At 40.0% G+C, this 23125-nt stretch overlaps 1 protein-coding gene across 6 annotated transcripts in view; it reads right to left on the bottom strand.

Moving 5' to 3' along the window:
- The window catches only part of KIAA1549L (KIAA1549 like), a 139471-nt gene that overhangs the window by 49705 nt on the left and 66641 nt on the right, over positions 1-23125 (bottom strand). For all 6 annotated transcript variants that reach the window (XM_083462132.1, XM_083462135.1, XM_083462136.1 and 3 more), the window contains 8 exons: positions 20926-21038; positions 17761-17980; positions 16653-16786; positions 14146-14308; positions 12288-12347; positions 10497-10648; positions 9086-9257; positions 5773-5936 (listed from right to left, as the gene is read on the bottom strand). In XM_083462132.1, coding sequence (XP_083318258.1) covers positions 5773-5936; positions 9086-9257; positions 10497-10648; positions 12288-12347; positions 14146-14308; positions 16653-16786; positions 17761-17980; positions 20926-21038 — 1178 coding nt within the window. The remainder of the gene's footprint in view (positions 1-5772; positions 5937-9085; positions 9258-10496; positions 10649-12287; positions 12348-14145; positions 14309-16652; positions 16787-17760; positions 17981-20925; positions 21039-23125) is intronic.

Below are 23125 nucleotides of genomic sequence, written 5' to 3'. Positions count from 1 at the left end.
GACAGACACAGCAATCCCCCAAAGATATAAGATGGAAATGCAGTGGGAGATACTCTGACCTTGATGAAATCAGTGTCTTCTTCAAACACTGTTGCTTATATCACCCAGAACAAAATGGTTTTGAAATATTAAGCTGTACCCTTGTGTTACTCCAAAATATAAAGGAACAAATGTGACATTAAATGGCATGCCAAAACAATAAAATCATGTTTCAGGCCTTTTGTATTAGCAACTTGCTGGAACATATCCATTTTTAAACTTTACAGATGGGCTGAAATTGTCTACTATGCAGAGCACAACCTGCTTCGTGAAAACAATAACTCCACTTTTGTAATTTGTGACGATCAATTACATTCAACTGATGCATGCAACATTTCACAGGTATACCATCTCTAAACTTACGTATGTTGTATTTTATACATACATACATACATACATACATACATACATACTTGAATTCTGACTGAGTGGGGTCACTTCAATGTACTTTGAAATGGATGAATCACAGCAGCCATAAATACTGGAAGAGAGTATAGATACTTAGCCTGAGGCCTTATGGCTGCCATGGGTCTGCCCTTCTGCCTTTCTGCTAGGGATAGTGGGAAGCATAGATGGCTCATATTAGAGACATAAAATGGATTAATTTCAGATTGGTCCAGAATATGGAGAGTTTCAGTCCCATCTGAAACGGCTTCAGGAGGCAGACCTATGACATTAGATATTCAAATCTTATTTCCAATTTTGGACTGTCCTCCATCACCAATGTGAAACCCTATTACAGTGGTACCTCGCAAGACGAATGCCTCGCAAGATGAAAAACGCGCAAGACGAAAGAGTTTTCCGTTTTTTGAGTCGTTCCGCAAAACGAATTTCCCTATGGGCTTGCTTCGCAAGACAAACGTCTTGCGAGTTCTTGCGAGTTTGTTTCCTTTTTCTTAAAGCCGCTAAGCCGTTAATAGCCGCTAAGCCGCTAAGCCGTTAATAGCCGCTAAGCCGCTAATAGCTGTGCTTCGCAAGACGAAAAAACCGCAAGACGAAGAGACTTGCGGAACGGATTAATTTCGTCTTGCGAGGCACCACTGTACAATGTTTCACATAAACCGAGCTAGAAGAACATTCCAGTGACACTTCTGTTGTCAGAGCCATTTGAAGGAAAAGCTCCAGTTCCATCTTAGGGGAAATTGTTAAAACACGTAGAGGGCAATGAGGACAACACTTGATGAATCCGTTGTGACATTTTGACTGAAACAATCAATAAGCAGAGCTATTTTAGAGTCAAACCTGTCAAGTGTTTTTTCATTCCTATCACAAATCACAGGTTTCCAATGAACCTGAATATTCTATAAAAACAAAAACAAAGACCCTGGTTGCAGCATGGGCATTCAAGAGGCACATTCAATGGCATGCCATTGGGGGGAGGATAGGTTTTTCTTTCTCAAAATGAAGTAAGACACTGAAAAATAACGTTTCTCACCTTCTTTCAACTTTTAATGCACAGAACATTTTTTATACAAATTAAAGGTTTTTAAATTCACCTGTCAGAAAGCAATCAATATGTTGCCAACTGTGCAATGAAACCCTTTATCCTTATTTTTTAGCCACTCTAATTTCTGCAATGAAACATGTCTCTCCAGTATTGGTCTCTACAGCCACAGCAGGCGCTGTAAACCTCCAACGGTTTGGCTTCACCCACAAAGGCGCACTCCTTGAGACTGACAGGTGTCAACAATAATGTTAAAAGTAGACTGCCCCCTCCCCCAATGACATAATTGTGTTGAGCATGTCTTCAATTCTAGCTCACAGACTCCTGTTTGCAGAGTGTAGGGATTCTCAACACTAGACATCACGTTGCATATTGAGATTTGCCAGGAGAGAAGGAGATCCTCACAGGGTAGCTGCTTTCAGTGCCACTATACATCCTCCCTATCATATACTTTCACACTATATTCTGGACTGTGGGGATTATTATTTTTTAAAATAATAATAGTATAATAATCTGACATAAAAGTAAGGGGGGCAAGCTTCTGACACTAAGAAGCTCCTGAATAATAAAGGACTTCACATTAGAGACCTAATTAGGGTGGAGCTTCAATCTACTTCTGTGGTTTACTTGGCAAAACTGTTTATTCCATTCTGGCAACAGCTACACAGGAATACAGTAATGGGGAGGAAATGTGTGAACTCCAGAAATAAACCACAAAAATCATTTCAGCATTGTAATTTCATATCACAGTAGAGAACTGAAGCTGACTGAATACTGTCAGATGAACAGTTCTGTGAACATAAAAGTATGCAAATGCCCTTGCAATGGAACTCTACAGAAATGTACTCATTTAATTACTTTAACAGCAACATTTAAGCCAACAGGCACACATTATCTGTCATAAGAGCGCAGGGTACAGGGTACATACACCTGACTTTCCTTGCCCTTCAGATATAAAATCACTAAATTCTCTAAAATCATGCAATGAATTAAAATGAACAGAGATTTAACACAGATAGCCTCCACATCAAAACATAAAATAATGTAGCTGAAATCCAACACATTCAATAGTCAACCCTTGCAATGTATTTCAGTTTCTATCAGGCAAAAAACCCTCATAAGTTTAACAAGGACAGATGCCCTTATTTTGGAGAGCATGCTTATGTGCATTCATTCACTTCTTGTGCCAAAAACCTCACTTCCCCCACTTTTCTTTTTGGTTGAACTCAGTTGACACAAATGTCTGTAAGTGTAGTACAGACCATCCTTATTGTTAAAGCAATCAAGAATGACAAAAGGATTTAGGAACTCTCAAGATCCTAGACTTGATCTTTTCCGAGTACATTCAATTTGCCCAGCTTCCTTTAAAGAGCTGTCCTTAACAGGACGGCCTGGGGGGGCACACCAAATCTCTTCCCTCACCTGCTGCACATTGTAACATTTAATGCCAAAGGATTCATTACCCCTCTATCCTTTCAATAATTCGCTTAGTTCCATTCACAAAGGGAGAGTTCTAAAAGGTGGTCCAGCAGGCAGCCCTTCTGTGCAAAGAGCTGCAGTGCATAGGAGTCTCTTAGCAGCAGCAGGACTGCAGCACTGATTATGCAGTTCCACTCTCCTTGTTCCCCCTTGATATGTGAAATCAAAGCAAGCAGAGCAGAGCAAATAAAATAGAAACACTCCACAAGAATAAAAGCAGCAAGCCAAGAAGGTTCCTTTTCAGAAGGCTTGAAACATTATATTTTGCAGAGCAAAGGCTCACAAATTACCCTCAGCAGCAGCCGTCCTAATCAATAGATTTTAAATATACACAGATTATAACGTCATTTCATAAGCATAATTTTAATAAACAAACCACTTCAGCCATATTCACAGAACAGATTTTTCATCCAGAAGGCTTGCAGTGCTCAAGTAGTTTCAGGCATTTTTGCAACTAGAGAAACAACACACAGTCTATTTAAATACACTCAGCACATATTACTGGCAACTATTTGCATTGCCAAGATTTTACGCTTAATAATTTGCTAGCAATTACGATTACTGTTATGCCTGACAGACCAAAACTCCAGGCAGGCTAAAATGAAAACAAAATGTTCTTCTAATTTCATTAATCAAACATTTTACACTAGAGCACATAAATCAAAAACAGGAAGGACCTTTATCCTCTTATCCCTGTGCACAAATGTTCCTTTAATTATACTATCCAAATTTTATATTCATGGCAAGAGCCTTTACTAACCCACAGAATTCCGAACTGTACAGAAGCTGGCCAGAGTAATGAAGTAAAGAGCAAACTAGATGTAAGCCAGGATATGTACCCAGAGGATCATCTGCTGTTTTTCAAGAGTAAACTTTAGCCGCAGGGAAGAGGCGATTGTTTGGAGGGGGACCATGGTGCTGAGAGAGAAGAAAAGAAGGTTCCCAAAGCTGAATCTGAAGACTCCAGATAACATTCAAGGCCATACAAGCACTTCTTGTTGCTGGCAAGACATCTTCAACTTCACCAAGTAAACTCAAACACATTCCAACACTGAATGTGGAATGCTCTCCTTAGAGAGACTCACTTGGTGCCAACACTGTAGTTTTTCTGTTGCGTTGCCAGGCCTTTTAGGAAAGTGCTTCAGTGTTCCGTAGATTTATGTGTGTGTGCATGTGCATGTGTGGGGTTTATACCTTTTGCACTGCTGTTTCATCTGTCATTGTATTTTTATTCCGGCTTTATATTGTACCGTTCATATTTCATAAGTATGCATTATTTTCTATTTTTATACGTACTGAGAACTACCCAGAGAATTTCTGTCATTGGACAATTTGGAAATTCAATAAATAGATACATTCAAATAAATAAGTAAACAAACAAACAAACAAACCATAGGCAGATGTTTCATGAAAGCTTATCTGTCATCAAGGATCTTCTCAATGACAAGCCCCTAAGAACCATCCAGGAAACAATAAGCTTTCCTAGAACACAACAACTGCAATCTATTTTCAGACTCAGGTGAGGTAGCACCACTTGAGGCAGAAACCTGCTGCTTCCTATGAACTTTCAACCTCCAGTTTCAGTTCAGCCAAATGGAGGTAAAAAATGTTGAGGATTTCCCTATTGTTTGCTTCACTACTTATGAATCTGTTCTACAAAAAAGCATGTAGCTCAGATTTTTGACTCCAATCATATTTCTGGCCATTTCAAAATAAAAAAAAAAGAAATTGTGACACCTGGGTGTGCTATCCATTTTTGCTATTTCTGCATTTAAACTGTATAAAATTGATATGATTTTATTATCAAAATCAGGAAAGAGACAAACTATTAATGTATATAGTCCACCCGCAACTTAGGCTCATTTAGCTTGTGTGAATTCAGCTTTATTCACTTGGCTGAAAAAAAATTAAAAGGGGAGCAGGCATCCAGTGGGGGGATATAAGCAATTCCACCTGCCATTGCATTCACCTTGAGCATGCATTCAAAAGTGCAGGGAGAGTGTGTTTTGACTATGCACCATTTTGGCTTTATGCACTATCCTTGAAACATAACCATCGCGTAAGATAAGAGTTGAATGTACTGTTTATTTTTATTTTTTTATTTCATAACATTTTAATAAGGTTTCTATATTTTTCTTAAATGATTGTCTTGCTTTCCCTTTTAGATGTGACTAGTACCTAGTATCTAGAATAAAAACTTCTACAAAACTTAGAAGTAGTGATTGATATTGATCAGGATATTTTATTCACCACTTTGACCTGGTAAGAGCTAGATCGTTTCTTTCTTTGGCATGCAGGCACAACTGGTGAATATCTATTATTTCAACCATGCTGTTCTATTATGGTCATGAGGCACTAGTAAGTTAATAGAGTGTTTCAAACACCTGATAATGGCCTTTTTAGACTCCCTGGCAAAAAGAACTGAACAGTAGCAGTTATCAGGAAGCATATTGCTGTGAATCACATATTCTATTCAGTACTCCCTTCTAACCCTCCTCCCAATAATGTCTGCTCAACCTGTATGGTTGAAAAAAGGGTTTTTTAAAGGTTATTCTGAAGACACATTAAGCAGCTAGTACTTCCTCCGTTTCACAGGGACTTACACTATAAAGATTGCCTTGCACTTGGGTGGAAGCCTATAAATGGGAACGGCTTCATTCTGTCTCTGAGCACAGAGTATTTATTGTCTTACTGGTTTAGTAAAATCTGTCCAAAGAGAGCACAATCTTGTTCTTCAAGTACAGAATGATGGAGAATGTAACACTGAAGAAGAAATTCCCATTCCTGAGCCTGGGATGAAAATTACTTACTTTGGCTCTCTGTGGTAGGTTCATCATGGTGTCTCCCTTGAAGTCATTTTTGTTCTTCCTGCACAGAACTGCCGTGATAATGATGATGATGACTGTAACCACAGCAATGGGAGCCAACACTGCAGCAATGATCCATAGGTTGTTGGGTGGGTTTTTTACCACAGCTGTATATAATAAAGAAGGAGAGAAAGTAAACTTATAAAGCAATCTTATAATGAGTCAGACCAGCAAGTCCAGTACTGTTTGCTCTTGGCAGGAGCTCTCAGAAAGTCTCACGTAGGCAGATATTTTCCCCAACCGTTCAAGCATGTGAACTGTGCTCTACCACAACCTATGGAGGACAACCATTACTATCAGCTATGGTGAAAAACGGTGCAGAGAGTGACTTGGCTTATTATGGGAGAAATATCAGGGCAATGTCACTTAGGGGGAAAGCTAGAGTTCAGTGGTAAATCACATATTCTGCAGGCAAAAGTTTCATTTGACAAGCCCCTGCCAATCACTTTTGATAATACTGAATTCAATGGACAAATTGTACAGCTTGGTATAAGTAGCTTCCAATGTCCCACTTCACCCAAGATAATAAATGGGTTATTTAAGCTGTAGCTCTAATTCTTATCAGTTATGGCAGAGGTTACCTTTCCCACTCCACCATGCACCATACAAGCACTTAAAAACTACTAATTGAATGCCTTGCTTTCTTCCATAACACTCAAACCATAATATTTATAAATGAATGATTAGTAAAATAACACTTAAGTAACTAGAAGTTGGAAAGAGGTGCAGGTCTATTTCCATCTGGAGCAATACTTAAAATCAACAATGTAATATTAATATTTCCAGAATTAGCCAAAAGATATCATAATCACTGTAAATAATTAAGAATTTATATAATATCCAATATTTGAACAGTCTGATGGAAATTGTATTTTTTAATTTTCACTTTATTTGTGAATATCCTGTGTAATTTCAGCCATGACAAAGCTGAATATGAACAATTAATATTTAAACTTCAATCGACAAGGTATCTGCTCTACAGAAGAAATGATAAGTGATCTTTTTAACATTCTTTTGGACATTGCCAGAGACTGCAGCATTAGGCGAATATCCAATTTAATAAATGAAAAATTATAACCAGAAGGGGAGGATGGATTTCAGTATTTGGTTGCCATTTGGAGTCACACATGCATACTGGTCCTTTATGATCAACTATGACAGGTTCTTTTCTCCATATTGTCAATAATAATTATAATAAACCTACTAGTTACTTGGGGCTAATGGTCCACTGTGACTACATTCTACAATTATATGATTAGTTTGTCTCTTTATTTCTTTATTAAAGAAAAATCGGTACGATATGTTGTAAGAAAGTATTAGAAAGTATATTAAGAGTAAGGTAATAGTTGTAAGTACATTCAAAATCATAAATGACAACTATATGGGGAAATGATGGGAAGTCTACATTTAATTTAATTTACTTTGTTGTATCTTACTTTATTTTATGTATTATTATTTGATCTTAGCTTAGTTGAAATCTAAGCGGAATTAGAAGTTTAAATTAATATCTTATGGTAAAATAATTTAAGAATATTCTTTTCTTTGTAAGTATGTATGTGAATGTGTGAAGTTACATCTGTAATGATGCTAATGAATTTCCATAAAGAATTTTTTATGCAAAAAAAAATAGTTTGTGAGCAGTCAATATATTGATCTACACTTATATCAGAATGTATACTTGTGGACACTTAAGAGTTGTCATTCACTGATTTGAGAAAACTGTTAATCGCAGGAAAAAGCTAAGCTCTAACATAAATAACATAGGCCTGGTTTGCACATCACACTAAGCAAAACCATGGCTTAGCACAAATGAATGAGCTCCAAAACAGGAGATTGTGGCTGCTTTACTCCTCATAGGTTGATTTGCTGCTATGCTATATTGTCCAAACTCAGGTCATTGTTTAGCTAACTCCAGGCTAACTGCAAGCTGCCAACAAGATTTATCCTATCATTTGTGGATCTTGGTTATTCTGCGAATGCTAAACCATGAGCTCAAGTTTGGCCAACACACAAAGTCAGACCATGACTTAGTCTCAACGCAGAAACAGAATAACTGTCAAGGCGCAAAGTGGCCATAACTTTGTTCTAAGCCACGGTTTGCCATAATGACATGTGTGAACCAGGAAAATCATTTTAAATACAGTAGCTAAAATGAAAAGATTGATACAGACTGCTTACAGCACAGGAAGCAACCAGCCCATGCCACTGCTGTTTGATGTCCATTAATTCTAATGGGATGTGTATGAAGCAGCAACAAATGCCCCACTTAAATATTTATGCAAGTATTTAGCATGCTCTGCTTCCTCCAATTGATGCTGGTTATTGGGGGTGGGAATCAGAGAAGAGTTAGAAAACTGCCGGACTGCGTCCAGATCAAGACTTCCAACCCAGTTCATATTTTACATTCACTATGTAAAGTAAAAAAATGACCATGAAGCAGTATCTGGTCAGGGTTGGGTTGGGATATTACCTCAAATGCCTTTGTAGACTTTCAGAAAACATGGTTTCCTACCAGCCTATAGAGAAACAATTCTAAAGCAGAACATATCTCTTTTAAATTCTATATTCTGGCAGCCATGAAAAGCAAAGAAGTGATATTATTTTAAAATCATGCCTTTAGCTCTAGTTCTCTCCTTAACACTGAAGAGTTAGTTAGAATACAGTGGTGCCTCGCAAGACGAAATTAATTCGTTCCGCGAGTTTTTTCGTCTAGCGAATTTTTCATCTTGCGAAGTATGGTGTCGGAAAAGTTTTGGAAAAGCTTCAAAAATCACCAAAAACCTCAAAAAAGGCTACCACACCGCGTTCTATGAGTTGCTCCTCGAAGTCAAGTCGCAACTGCATTAACGGTGTTAAGAAAAAGGAAACAAACTTGCAAAAAACGCAAGACGTTTTCGTCTTGCGAAGCAAGCCCATAGGGAAATTCGTCTTGCAAAGCAGCTCAAAAACCGCAAAACCCTTTCGTCTAGCGAGTTTTTCGTCTTGCGAGTCATTCGTCTTGCGGGGCACCACTGTAGATGATGATCCTTAGCTATTATATATATACATCCCCAGAGAGCTCTGTTATCATTTAAGGTACATATTAATAAAGCACATAAGAAAGTATTCAGAGAAAAACATAGCTAATCAGCATTTACAAGAGTTACTGACCAAAGTAGATAAGCCACCACATGGGATGCTCCATGTTGATTTTATTATAATAGGCAATCATAATAATTATAATAAACTATCTGAAAGAAAAGCAAAGAATCCTTACGATCAGCTTGTACTTGAACGACATATCCCAGTGTCAAGGCCATCCTCTGTGAATCAACAGTGCTCAAAATTTTGGCAGCTGTAGTGCCCAACAAAGGTTTCCCATTGTATATAGTATAATAGGTCAATTCAGCAGGCTCCTTAGGACCTGGAATTCGCTGCATTTTTACCATCTTATCAAACAAGAGAGAAAGACAAGGGGGGGGGGCGGAAATCTTATTTATAGTATAAACTCACGTCTATGACGAAATGGATAATATTAGCATAGAAATAGACTGATAAAATAGATATACGTTTTCAATTGAAACAGCAGTATACATAAATGTTCAAAGGGGGAATGTTTTGAGCAGAAGCATAAAAACCATGTCGATGGGAACCTGTTTATATCCCACATGTTTGCTCGGTAGCCCAACACTTCTTCCATGTTTCCACCCTCTGGGTGCCTTGCTTCTCCCTCTGGCAAACTCTGCTCAATGACACATTGGGTTCAGGAATACTGCCCCACTAATCAACCCAGTAGCAGGAGTGCCAGTCCCATACCATCCACATAAGAGGCAGTGCTGTCACTGCTGGGATGTCAGTTCCACAGCTTTGTCCCCTCCTGCCCAGTGGTGTCTGAAACAGTCACTAAATTGCACTTTGTGGCCTTGAATACACATACCAAATAGGGAGGCACTCAGCCTAGTTCTCTAGCTGCTTTACACAATCATTGCCAGCACAGAAAATGAAAAGGGGGAAAACCCAAGCCATTGGTTACAATCTGGTAGAGACAATGGGTTGCATCCTACTAAGTAATACTCAGAGAAGGTACTTGAAACCAGTGGATTAGGAAATGGGTAGCTCAGGTGGAAGAGCATCTGCCTTTCCTGAGAAAGTCCCAAATTTAACCCCCAACATCTCCAGGGTGTTTTTGGGAGGCACCCCTACTTGAAACCCTGGTCTGGCCACTGCCAATCAGTGTAGACAGTATTGATCTAGATGGACCAATGGTCTGTGCCAGTGTAAGACCCTATGATCCTACTAGACTTATATAATTTAAGCCCACTGGTTTAATGGGTCTACCCTGAGCATAACTTAAACAGCTACAACCAAATTTAAAGGCCATTTCAATATTCCATATTGTCACATTACAAATCTTCAGTGGATCTGGTGTAGATAAAAGTGTTACCTAATTCAATATCATTCTTGATTAGAAGAGGGGGAAGCTAATAATTATTTGCAAAATTACTTTGTAATTTATACAGAAGTAAGTTAAACAACATTTGCTTGTTCCAATTTACACATTTCACAGCATCCCTCCAAGTAGCTTCTAGATTATACACAAACATGTTACATACAAATTGTAACAGCAAGTTAAAAACACCAGCAAAGTGGGGGGATTTGGGGGGGGGGAGGATGGTCTTAGCACCCACCTGCACAGTATAGCTGCCGACTGTAGTGGCTCTTTTAAATCGTCTTCCTTGTTGATGGGACATCATGAAGAGTGGTGCTAAACGCTGCTCCATTAGTCTTGCAAAACTCTGGTTATTCACCCCCAGCATTGTAATGTCAACTCCCTGTATAACTGTGAAAGTCATGGGGGGGAAATTCTGTAGCAACTGATTAAAGATATAACAACATCTGAGCTGCAGGGACATGTACAGCTATGGAGCTGAGGAAAACAAATTGGGTCACCTAATCCAACCTCCTTTTCAAAGACTGGTTATCCTAAACCTGCCTGTGAAACAGGTTTTTTTTTCCTGAAAACTGCCAAGCAGGCAAGTTCCATAAGTTCGCCCCATAGGGCAGCTTATTGCATTATTGAGCTGCTCTTACAGATAGAAGTTTTTTTCTCCAAATACTTAACCTAACTTTTCATTCCACAGCACAAACCCCTTTGCTTCTGATCAGCTGGTCTCCTTCTGCTTTCTAAACTCCTGTGAATTGTGTGGGTTATTAACACATCCCTGCCTTAAACATTTTCTCATTAAGCACTGTTGTTCACCAATGATGAAATTAGTTTCCAGAAAGTATATGCGCATCCACTTATGTGCACGCATGTGCACACGCACACTGAGAGGAGTATTGAAGCCAAAGTGAACTATTGCATTACTGTATCCAAAACAGCAAACTTCCAAAGAATGGGACATGTTTGGAAATGAGAGCACTCACAGACTGCTGCACCTCCAAGATCAGCCTTTGCCAACCTGGCACTCCCCAAGATATTTTGGACTGCAACTCCAGCCCCCATCTAGAGGTGATCAGGTTGCCAATCAATATGAGATGGGAAAAAGACCAAAAGAATTGGGACAGAGGAGACTGCCTCTACAAGACAGCTGAGAGGCAAAAATCCACAGAGGGCCACAGAACTGGAAGTGGAATCCTGAAGAGAAGGCAGTTGTAGTACTAGGATTCCAAGTATGTTTGGTCATAAGAGACATTAGAGCATAGGAAACACTTGCCCCTCATAGAAATGGCCTGAATTCATGCTGGTGCATGGAAAAGACAAAGTTAATCAGGCTCCATTACAAAGTACAGTGCCTATTTTAACTTGTGGAACCAAGAAATACTCTCTATGGACGTAGTTCTAGCCTAAAGGAATATTTTCCAAGTAACACAGGTGCTGCAGAGCCAATTTTGATTCCTTTACCAAATAAACCTCAGCATTACTATATAAATAGTGCCAAACAGATGCAAAATAAAGCCCTATTGCTGCACAATACCTACACAGTCTCCGAGTTGTTGTTGTTGTTGGCGGGGTTGCAGTTTTTGGTTCCCCTTGGAGGAGAGATGCCACAATATTTGCTTTAATTACAAATATACACGTAAAGCAGCATAACATGAGACCACCAGCAGGCATTCCTACAAGCTGGCAGCAGACCTGCTCATCAGTACATCTTGCCTGTTAACCAGAAGGTTGGTGGTCTGAGCCCACCTAGGGACGGCTGTGGGCAGCATTCCTGCATCACAGGGGGTTGGACAAGGTGACCCTGGGGGTCCCTTCTAACTCTACAATTCTATGAGCGCTTCAAACAACACACAGCAACTATAGAAGCTGTGAGCCACTGGAAATCCCAAATTCATTAGCAGGTTAAAAAAAAAATCCTTTTCATAATAATAATAATAATAATAATAATAATAATAGAATTCGGAGTGGAACATAATTCCACTCATGGAAAAGACAGTGGATGAATTTTTCCCTTTAAAAAAATGCAAGCATTTACCTGTAACAACCCAGTAGTCTCTAGTTGCTTCTGAAGTGTCAAGATTTGGATATTCCAAAGCTTTGAAACAAAAGAAGAAGAAAATAATTATATACAAGATTTATGTCACATTTCCAAAACTGATTTTTATAACTATAAACAGAAAAGAACATCAATAAACAAAGACTGATTATGTTCCCAGTTCCTACTCACTATGATTAACTGCAACTAGGTTTTGTGTTCCTGAAATTACAGGGAAGGACGAGTGTCACAAGTGTAAGAGCAGTGTGAAGGCAGGCTTCAGCCCTGGCAGCTCTGGTTTTACAAAGCAAGCCCAGGAACTTCTGAATACATATCCATCCCTCTGTTGTTCTGGCTGCACTATGGAACTTTGATCACCAAGGGTTAGACTGATTTACAGTTACTCACACAAGAAGCTTCGAAAGAATGTTTCATGTAACTGCTAACCAGTGAGGGGGTAAGCAAATCAAAGCAGGGTCATGAATGATTATTTTCTTCAAATGGTGATTTAACATTCATTTCACAATACACTTTTGTCAGCTTTTTATCTTGGAAGACACCGGATCTTTAAACGGTAAGCCGTGGAAATATAGCTATCAGACAGAATAAATAGCAGTCAGGAGGGTTCAGTTCAGCCTAGAGGCTGAATTACAAGATGCATCCATCCTCAAACTGCTTTTATAGAAGAAAACTTTGCAAGCTCGTCCTGACAGCCTATTGCATATTTCCACCGCAAACATGAGGCAAAGGGAAAAAAATGTATATATGAGCATCAAGAGTGGTCCTTTTTACAAATGTTTGCCTTTATGTTTGTGCTCCCTACTTCATTACCCCAAGTCATCTTTCTGCTTTATTGTGAATTCTTTGGAGAATGGCATTATGGGCTCCCTTACCCAGTTAGTTGTCTTCTTTATGTAGTGAAACAGCAATGGCCTTCACCTCACAATTCCATCTAGCATCTCCTTATTTTGAGGGGTCATAATTAGAAAACTGGACCTCTGGTGTACAGTGGATGCCTGTCCACCTGGCATTTTAAGTCACTTATTTTTGTTGGCAACATGGCTTTCATATCTTTACAGTCTATGTACTGCACAGGATTTTATTTTGTTGCAAGAGGAACGGTGCAGCATTTTTTTCAGATCCCTAGCCTAGGTTTTTAATTTATCTGTTCACTACTTTAAAGAAAATCTTGGCCACAGACACAGTCCACCAAAAAAGTCAGTCATTTAATGAAGAGCTAATATCACAAAATACTCTATATTGGTGGTTCATAACAGTATGAGTAACCAGCTGTTTTCCTTCTGAGGTGCACTTCAACCATGGTTTTGTACTTGTTTTCTGATCTGGGCTTCTTTTAAGAAAGGAAGCATCATAGTCTAGATCGGAGTCAGCCAAGTTTTTGTGGCTTGGGCCGGTTCAGTCCCACAGATGACGCGGTGCGCAAGCGCTATTTCTGGCACTCCTTCCGGTGAGGAGGAGGCGTGCGCAACTTCCCATTGGCTGCAGGAGCTTCCTGCAGCCAATGGGAAGCCGGCCAGCATCGTGGAAGGAGGTCCCCACTCGGCTCCGCGCCAGTTTAGCACGGCACACAGGAGCCAACCGAGTGGGCGGTGAAGGTCCCTGAGCAGGTGGCGGGGGTTCATGGGCTGGTTAAACAACCCCCATGGGCCACTTGTGGCCCATGGGCCTTAGGTTGCCGACCCCTAGTCTAGATGGATATAGGAACCACTTGTTACACAGGAGAAATATTTGGAGCAGAAAAGGCTGTGGTGCTTAACTTCCAATGAGTATGTTTTTTAAAGTGTCGACTAGCAAACACCGAAAGAATGCAAATAATTTGATCACCTTGCAGGCTTACCTTCAGCAATGGTCAGAGGTGGATAGGTGAGATAGAATCCCACCAATTCTGCTGAAAGATGGTTGAGAAGGTTGCTTGACACGGTGCCGTTTAAGACTGTGCTTTCATTTTTCACCACATAAAAGAGAGTTACAGCTTGAGAAACATTTGATGTGCTCAGTATCTGAAACAAGACCAAAGTGGAGAAACAGCCGGTAGCTTCATTTTGACATAACTTTTTCTGCTTATTATTACATTAGTGCACATGGCAAAGAAAAATGTTAATCATGCTGTCATTGTTCAACACACATGCTCGTGGGTGTTTTAACTCTTTGGCTAGACTATCCAACTTTGTTACAGAAGCAGCCAAGAGGAAGAGAGTATTTCCACAAAGGAGGGCTAACTCAGATAGCTTTCATTTCAGAAGGTGCTGTTTCACCATTCAGAACCAGCATAATCCTACAAATCTGTATTCCATATGTACAACCAGTCCACATGTCTGATAAGGATAGGCATAGGACAAGTATGGGCTGTGCACCATGCTCATTACGGGGTTGTATTGGGGGAAAAGGTACCTTCCTCAACTATAGCTTTGACCTAAAACATCGAACTAGAAGCACTTGCCTATATTCTATGGACAAGAATTAAAGGCACATTTGCATTGCTTCTTGCTTACAGCATGTTTGTTGCATGCTTCTTCCTGTCTTAGAAGCATATCCTATAACTTAATAACAAAGTGCTGATATGTTTGCAGGTATGCACAGGTTTGGTTGCATTTCCAGTATACAAAGTTCTGCTCCCTTTCAACGTTCTGAACATTCATCGCATTGGGATCCCATCTTTTATTAAAGGGTTGCGCAACTGTGCAAAGTGTAGGTAGATAAACCCTGAAAAAATTAACCCTTTAAACTGAGTCAAGTTGAGAACAGAGTGGAAGAGGGACAGGGCAGGCGAGGTAAGAAGGGCACAACATGTTCCATGCATGGGTGAGTCACAATATTCCATGTAGGGGACTTTCATCAACACAAATTTCTGGTGCAGTAAGTTGAGGTGGAGAAAACGTGCCTGTCTTCAGACTAGTGCCATTTTCAACAAGGCAATGCCATGCCCACACAGATCCCCGGATGCTTACAGAGAAGGTTACTCAGGTCAAATGCACGTGCATTCAGTTTGCACTGACCTGCAGCAAATATCTAGGCAGACAAAGCCTCCATCTTTTTTGATGTTCATAGGAAAAGCAAAAGAGCAAGGATTACTCTTCTTCACCTTTGTTATTTGAAAAAAAGGGCCAAAATATACTAGGCACTGTACATAAATGAAAGTACACAGGTCCCTGGCCACAGACACAGAGGGTCGTATTCAATGTAGCATTAAAGGGAACATTCCACCCGCACATCTTCTCCTCCCAGCAGTCCCTAAATCTGTCCTGGGGGTTCCCCCAACCCCCCAGAGCAGATCTGGGGGTAGTGCAGGGCACATGCAAAGGGGGGCAGATCCTGTTGTACTGGTGCTAATCCTTGCACTAGAGCAAAAATTTAACTGAATACAATCTTTAAGAAACTAAAATAGCTTTAGTGAACTTAAAAGGCAGGTCTGTTTCTACTATGATACCAAGAACCATTTACTCCATGGCAAAATGGTACAAGTACCCACTTATAAACTTTAAATCTATTTTTTTCTGCTGGCGTAGTTGAAAACAATTTCTCCCTGACCTATTGCTGCATCTCTTCTTGCTCATTCTAATGTATACTCCAGTTCTGTTCTGTTTATGACCTACCAATAAAACATACCAGCCACATAGCACAGCCTACCAAGGTCCTCCTGATTTTGATTATTGTAGGGCACAAGCTGTGCATGTCTGGTATGCAGTGAGGTTCGGACTCTTAAAAAAATCATTTGGCCACTTAACTGCAATGCCAGTGCTTTCTAAAGAGCTAAGAAACGTAGGGCAATCTCATGCAATTATGAAATGGCATATCAAGCTGAAAAGCTGGTGGGGACATGTTGACATGGAACAGACATTTTTGATAAATGAACAGCAGTTTACAATGCTGCTTTATCCTGATATAATTTCCATTTAGAATGATAGAGGTAGAAGCCAGTTGGCATGTATACATCCCTTGTTGTATTAAAAAAACAGCATGTATATGTACTACAGTTGATTGGGGCCAATATGACTACTTATAATTGTGCCTTTCAACTTCTGGAAAAATAAATATCTTTATTAACGTGAGTAAACAAGACCCATTCCATTTCACATTGTGTTGTTTATAAAATTAACTTAATCTGAAAGGTTTGCAATTTAGTGTCTGGTTCTGTTAAAAAAAAAGTACAGATGATAAATGTTGGGCTTGTTTATACAGCAGATGCAGCCATAAGAATCATTGCGCTATTAACAAAATAACAAATATAAAATATTTTCATATTGGCTATGAAGTTATATCAATAACAACATGTTTAATAAAAGTTTTGCAAAGTATTACAGGCATAACCCATAAAAGGTGACTAATAAAGTTAAAGAATATTACCTGAACAGTTAACTTGCTACTGGTGTTCAAGACCTTTCTCTCAGCATCCTGAAATGCTTTCTGCAATCTTTGTTCCATGGTCTGAACAAATCTGCATGACTGTATGTTGTCAGACTGACCCACAAACTGCAGTTCTAGATGAAGAATAGCCAAGTGTTTAGTGAATATAAATACATTATTTCCCTTTTGGGTAGACCATTCCTGCATACGAAGGAAAGAGGGAAGAGGTCCTCAGGGCAGGAGTTATTGTCCCTTTTTCAGTCCATTCCAGACAGTGGGTTGATTCTTCCACCCATGTGGATTCCTGGTTTGTCCATATAAAGCATGTTCCCTGCAACTGGGTCTGAAGGATCTTAAGCCATTTCATTCTCTCAACTTGTCCAAAGACAGGCCCTTAGCTATGCCAGCCCTGGTGTAGTTAATTCCTTCCATTATCAATCCCAGGTGACTGACAGCAAGAGCAAGCCTCCTTCCCCAGTGCCTGATTGGGCTTGCTTTTTAAGGCTCCTGCTTGTGCCCTGGCAACTGTGTCTCCACCTGCCCTATACCTGACATCATATATAATGTATAATAATATATAATGTGATGCAGGTAGGCATGGTTTGGGATAAACAGCCTCATGGGCCAAATGGAGACCACTGCTGGACTTAGGCTGTGGACTGCAAGTTGCCCACCCCTGCCATAAAGTGTGAAGGGAAGGCTCACGTTGATAAATGTGTGGCTGAAAACTCATGAACAGCTGGAAAAATACTGAAATCTGACAGCAGAAGTACATTATTAATGCATATACTAAGTAATACCGTAGGTGGCAAATACCATTTTAAGAGAGTTGTTCCCTCTTCGCTCTCACACAATAAGGAATGCTTCAACTAAAATGATGCCTGCTTTGATGCATACAGAGGCAAAGTGTTGCTATTGCTTGAGACCTCTTATTTCATGCATAAATTTCAGCAAATTTTATTAAACCTCTTACAATTAATCAACTAAGATTTATTTCATCAAGTGACATCTTGGATTATTTTATCCCCGTTGAATCCAAACAATATTTTTGCTGATACCAGGACACTTACAGTAGGGATTTATACAAAGCTGTGTGTTTATGACTTGCCTGTTTTCAGCTGAAAGTGGTAAGCTGGCAGTGGGTCCCATGGCAAGGCTAAGACAGCAACAGAATGAAGATTTGGCACATGTTGCTTAATATCCAAGGTGGCATTACTCACACCGTATGCAATTAACATCTCGATAACCACAGCAGGTATAAAAACCAGACTCTCGTGAGTTACATAGTAACCAACTGTCACATTGTTTGACTGTTCCAGAACTTCAACCTGAAAAAAAAAAGCACACAGAAAAATAGCATGCATCTGAATGTCACATATCTTTCTTTCTCAAGGCTAATCAATTTAAGCCGGGCTATTTAGAGTTGAGAATTGAGAATCTCAGAGAGAGCGGCATAAATGACTAGTGAAATATGAACCTACACTTAGCCCTGCAAATCCTGCTCCACAAAAGTAACTAAGCATACATAGATGGCTGGAGGAGGAGGAAAGGAAGGGGGGGGTGAGTAGAGGGAGGTCCTTTTCCCATCCACTGGACCCCCTGGGAAAGTCAACAAACCTGCTGTACCTGGAACTAGGTATGGAGAGTGCAGCTGAATGGGACACAACTGTGGACAGCCTGAGGAAGTGCCATCTACCATGGGCTTGCCCATAAAAAGCATATCTAGAGAGACCAGGAGCTTTTCTCGGTGTGATACTTTTGTGGGTGGTCTGAGTTTGTTTGGACCCTGGGTGAGAATCCAGAAGCTGAGAGGGAAGGTGTGTCAGGAGGAAAATGAACTGATAATGATAAAGGATTCCTGGATGCTTAAGTCCAGTCAAAGGCAACTAAGGGGTACGGCGCTCATCTCGCTTCAGGAGCCGGATTAGGCCCCCGAAATAGACTTTGGACATGCCTGCTGTTAAGGATGGTTTTAGAAACGTTATTGTTGTATTTCATTTAATACTGCAGTAATTGTGTGTCGTAAACCAGAGTTACAAATAAAACAAATGAATATATATAATTTCCTTGGAATTGTACACTGAATGTTGTTAAACATCTTAAGAATTGTATTTACGTTGTAATTTCGTTGTCCCCGAAGGGGGCAATGACAATAAAGATATTATTATTATTATTATTATTATTATTATTATTATTATCATTGTGTTACTTTTACAGTCACTAGGGATCTATTTTCATCAGTGCTTGTCCTCTGACAACTCTTAAAGGTAAAGGTAAAGGTAAAGGTAAAGGTAAAGGGACCCCTGACAGTTAAGTCCAGTTATGAACAACTCTGGGGTTGCAGCACTCATCTCGCTTTATTGGCCAAGGGAGCCGACGTTTGTCCGCAGACAGTTTTTCCGGGTCATGTGGCCAGCATGACTAAGCCACTTCTGGCGAAACCAGAGCAGCGCATGGAAACACCGTTTAACTTCCCGCCGGAACGGTACCTATTTATCTACTTGCCCTTTGATGTGCTTTCGAACTGCTAGGTGGGCAGGAGCCGGGACCAAGCAACGAGAGCTCACCCTGTCACAGGGATTCGAACCGCCGACCTTCTGATCAGCAAGTCCTAGGCTCAGTGGTTTAGACCACAGCACCACCCATGTCCTGACAACTCTTAGTTTCATGTAATTAAGGTAGACAGTGATCAAGGTGCCTCAAATCTACCTCCCCGCCCCATTTTTTAAAGCCAAAATTGTTTTCTATTAGAATAAATATTAAGCTTCAAAGAAACTAATATATCATACATGCTAGAGGATAGACTAACAGGAGTGGCAGCCATTTACTGAACTTCCTAGACTATTTCATAAGCTGTGGAAAAGCTGAGTTCAGAACAAAATTATTCCCAATTCCCTCATTTCTGATGTCTTGAGGCCTACTGCCACTGGACAACTCCCACAAGATAGCTGACAATCATACCTAAAATAAATTAGAAGTCACATCCCATTTGAATCACTCTTATATATTCCACTCAAAAGAGCTGTACTTTCCAATAAAACAGGCTGTCATCATTGCAAAATGGCAACATTTTTCAATCAGAACAAGTAAAAGCTCATGCCCTGGACAGCCTTAAATTCAAGTAAATAAATTCTACAGGTAACTGGTATACTGAAGAAAAATGAGAAATATAAACCTAACCACGGCAAGAAAATTGATATTAAAGTCATTTTTCTTCCTTGTTCATGGCAGAAGTATAGAAATATTATCTTCCAAGTGACATAAACCTGACTGTGAATGGCATATAGAAATATTATATGCTCTCATACTTTCACATACAGCTTAAGGCTGTGGCACAGAAACACATTCCACCAGCGTTCCAAAAATCCAAGTCAAATACACACAATTCTAATCCTACACAAATAGATACTCTCCAGAAGGGAAGGGATGGGGGACAGAGCACATCCTTTCAAACATTCAGTTTAGATGACAGCATAGAATGTTTACATTTACGTATATCAATTTCAGTTCTCAGGTGTTGAAAATGCAACAGCTAAGTTGTATTCCTATGCACATTTACTCATGAGTAAGTCCCACTGAACTTATTCTGAACAAACTCACATAGGGTCATGCTGCTAAGCTAGAAAGAATTTCTTTTCCATCCCAAAGCATTATAAGATTATAAAACCTTTAAATGCTTAAGCTATAAAACTATAATGATAGCAGAAATTAAATTTCTTTCAGTCACACTTGAGAAATGGTCCCACATGTGTGATTTTCAAATTGTCAAATTGCCAATTTCTACTGATGGGGATGGAGAAGAGAAATGGGTTTACACAGACATGGACGGACAGACAGACACACACACACACACATTTAAAAAATACCCTAGTTTCTTTTTAAAAAACAACAACATCCGAAATGACTTTGGGTTATCAGTATACCACAGCCAAAATGGCAAGAATTATATGACCGGCTATAGAATTTAGTGCTCAGTATTTAAATTTATTTTCCTCACTCCCAACAGATAGCATCACGGTATCTGGCAACAAGAAAGAAAGGCACTCAGACAAAATTCTACCCATAATACAGTTCCATCAATTGCCCCCACTTTCTAAAGAAAAAACTGCTAATGGGTTATTTGTATGGATCTGTATGCATAGGTGTTAGGAATACAATACAATCTGAAATGCAACAAAAAAATAATTATAACAGTGAGTGGAGACATTTCCCATTCTCTCCTTGGCCTTTGCTCTTAATTAGATTATTTAGAAAAATGACTAAATTTGCTTACTTGAGCATTGACATTTTGGTTGAAAGCTCGTCGCAATGCCTGGGTAAGACCTTTCGTGACATTCTGCTTTAAGGAGTCGCTCAGCAGCAGTCTTCTTGTGTTCAGAAACAAAACTAGAATGCAAAGTTATACATTAGTTAAAAAGCACCCTCTGTTCATTTGCTTAATAATCCTTTTCAAAAGCCTAATGACTGCTCACATGGGCTCTACGAAGCAGCTGCAGTCTGGAAGTGAACTTATGCTTAGCACCAAAACCTTCAAGCCGAGGAAATGCTATTGTTGGGAACTGAAGACAGTTAAGTTGCTACTTATTTAAAACCCACACAGGCACACTGAGTCATAACCATACCAATTTTTTTCAGTAAAGGATTATCTGCAGATACATCAAGGAAGCATTTTAGCATTACAGATGCATATTAACACATATGACTCAGAGATACTAGTCTGGAAGAATTTGCAAAGCGGATCGTAATAAGCAAATCAACATCCCTGTTATTTGAAAAGAAAAACAATTTCAATATGCATTATTAGCTTCCCTGTACAATGTACCTAAAAATAAATCCATGCATTGGAACTGTGTTGGTAACAGAGTGGGTGGACAGACAGAAAAGCATGGGTTTTTGAGGGCATGTGCCAATATGCTTTAAAACAGAAGCATCCAATGTGGTACCCTCCAGATAAGCCACCAGCCCCAGCCAGCATGGCAAATAGTCAGACTATGAGAGCTGGAGCCCAGCAACATCCATGAAGCACTACATTAGCTATCCCTGATGTAAAGCAACTTAACTCAATTACACACTGAATAGTCTACACAAATGCTTCAATACAAATCCCCTGCTTTGTTGCCCTAATGAAACAAAAGCCACTACATTTTGTATCAACTTCGCCATCATTTAGTAGTCACAAACATTTCTAGTATTTTTGTGACTATAAAACAAGAGATGCGGCTAGCGAGAGATGTGTACCTTTCTTCTAACATAACATGGCAGAGGGAGGAATTCAACATTACGCTAAGGTGATAGTTCCATCAGGACAGATATTTTGGCTTTCCAGACAGAACGATCACACACACCCATCCCCATGCTATTCAGCCAGTTCAGGGGCATTGGGAAACAACAAGGGAAGCTCCATTTCATAAGCAGAAGTTCTTCAGCAGGGCTTCCACTGACACGACTTCTCAGTTTAATCCCGCCCAGAGATCATCAACTCCATCAGTCTAGCTCAGGCATCCCCAAACTCGGCCCTCCAGATATTTTTGGGACTACAACTCCCATCATCCCTAGCTAACAGGACTAGTGGTCAGGGATGATGGGAATTGTAGTCCCAAAACATCTGGAGTTTGGGGGTACCTGATCTAGCTCTATCCTTTCCTTCCTCCTACACCTAACATTACAAATGCAAAATGTAGGTGACCTATCTCACACACAGCTATCTGTACTACAATTTCCGCATGGAAAGTGTTAGGGAATTGTCAATAATGAAGTCCACTGCATCCAGGTCATGGCAGCGATCCTAAACATATTTACATGCAAGTTATATGAGAGCATTTCACAGTGGCATGTCCTGACACACTGTCTCCTATCAAGATGAGCCCAGAACTGGAGGACACTGTGGAAAAAACGAAGAAACCTGTTGCTAGCCACATCACCTACAGTGTTCATGGGGCTTCAGCAGAATCTGACATACCACCCCCACCCCCATACAGCCTCCCAAGGCCATCACTCATGAAGATGCCCTGCTTGAGGAATCCACATCTTCAGGAGAACCGCTGCGCCGTGCTCAGTACCAGACCTTCCAAAATAATTCCTAGGAACAGAGGAGGCAGAAGCCCCAATGATCTGAAGAGCCAATTTGACAGCACAAGGCCTTCTACTCCTACTTGTGAGGAGGAAGCCAGGCTTCTCATGTAGTTCAGATCAGGGATGGGCAGCAGAGTCAGCGATAAAGCTGCTTGGTTGAAAGCTAGCCATTAACGAACCAGAAAATTGTGCTCTCTGTGACACCTTTGCTGGACAGCTCCCTTCCTAGCTGGAACATACTGATTTCTGGTGCACTGGTCTCACTGGTACAGCCACCTGGCAGTGATGGAGGAAATAGGACATGGCCACAGTTTGAACTGGCCTGTATGAACTTACAGTAGCAGCACGTGCACTCCACTATCAATAATCATTCAGATTTGCAAAAACTAACAAAGAATCTA

This window comes from Podarcis liolepis (genome assembly GCF_965112155.1).
Source record: "Podarcis liolepis genome assembly, chromosome: 1".
NCBI classification, from domain to species: Eukaryota; Metazoa; Chordata; class Lepidosauria; order Squamata; family Lacertidae; genus Podarcis; species Podarcis liolepis.
Note: the sequence above shows the minus strand (reverse complement) of the source record. Positions and strands in the feature narration are given on the sequence as shown.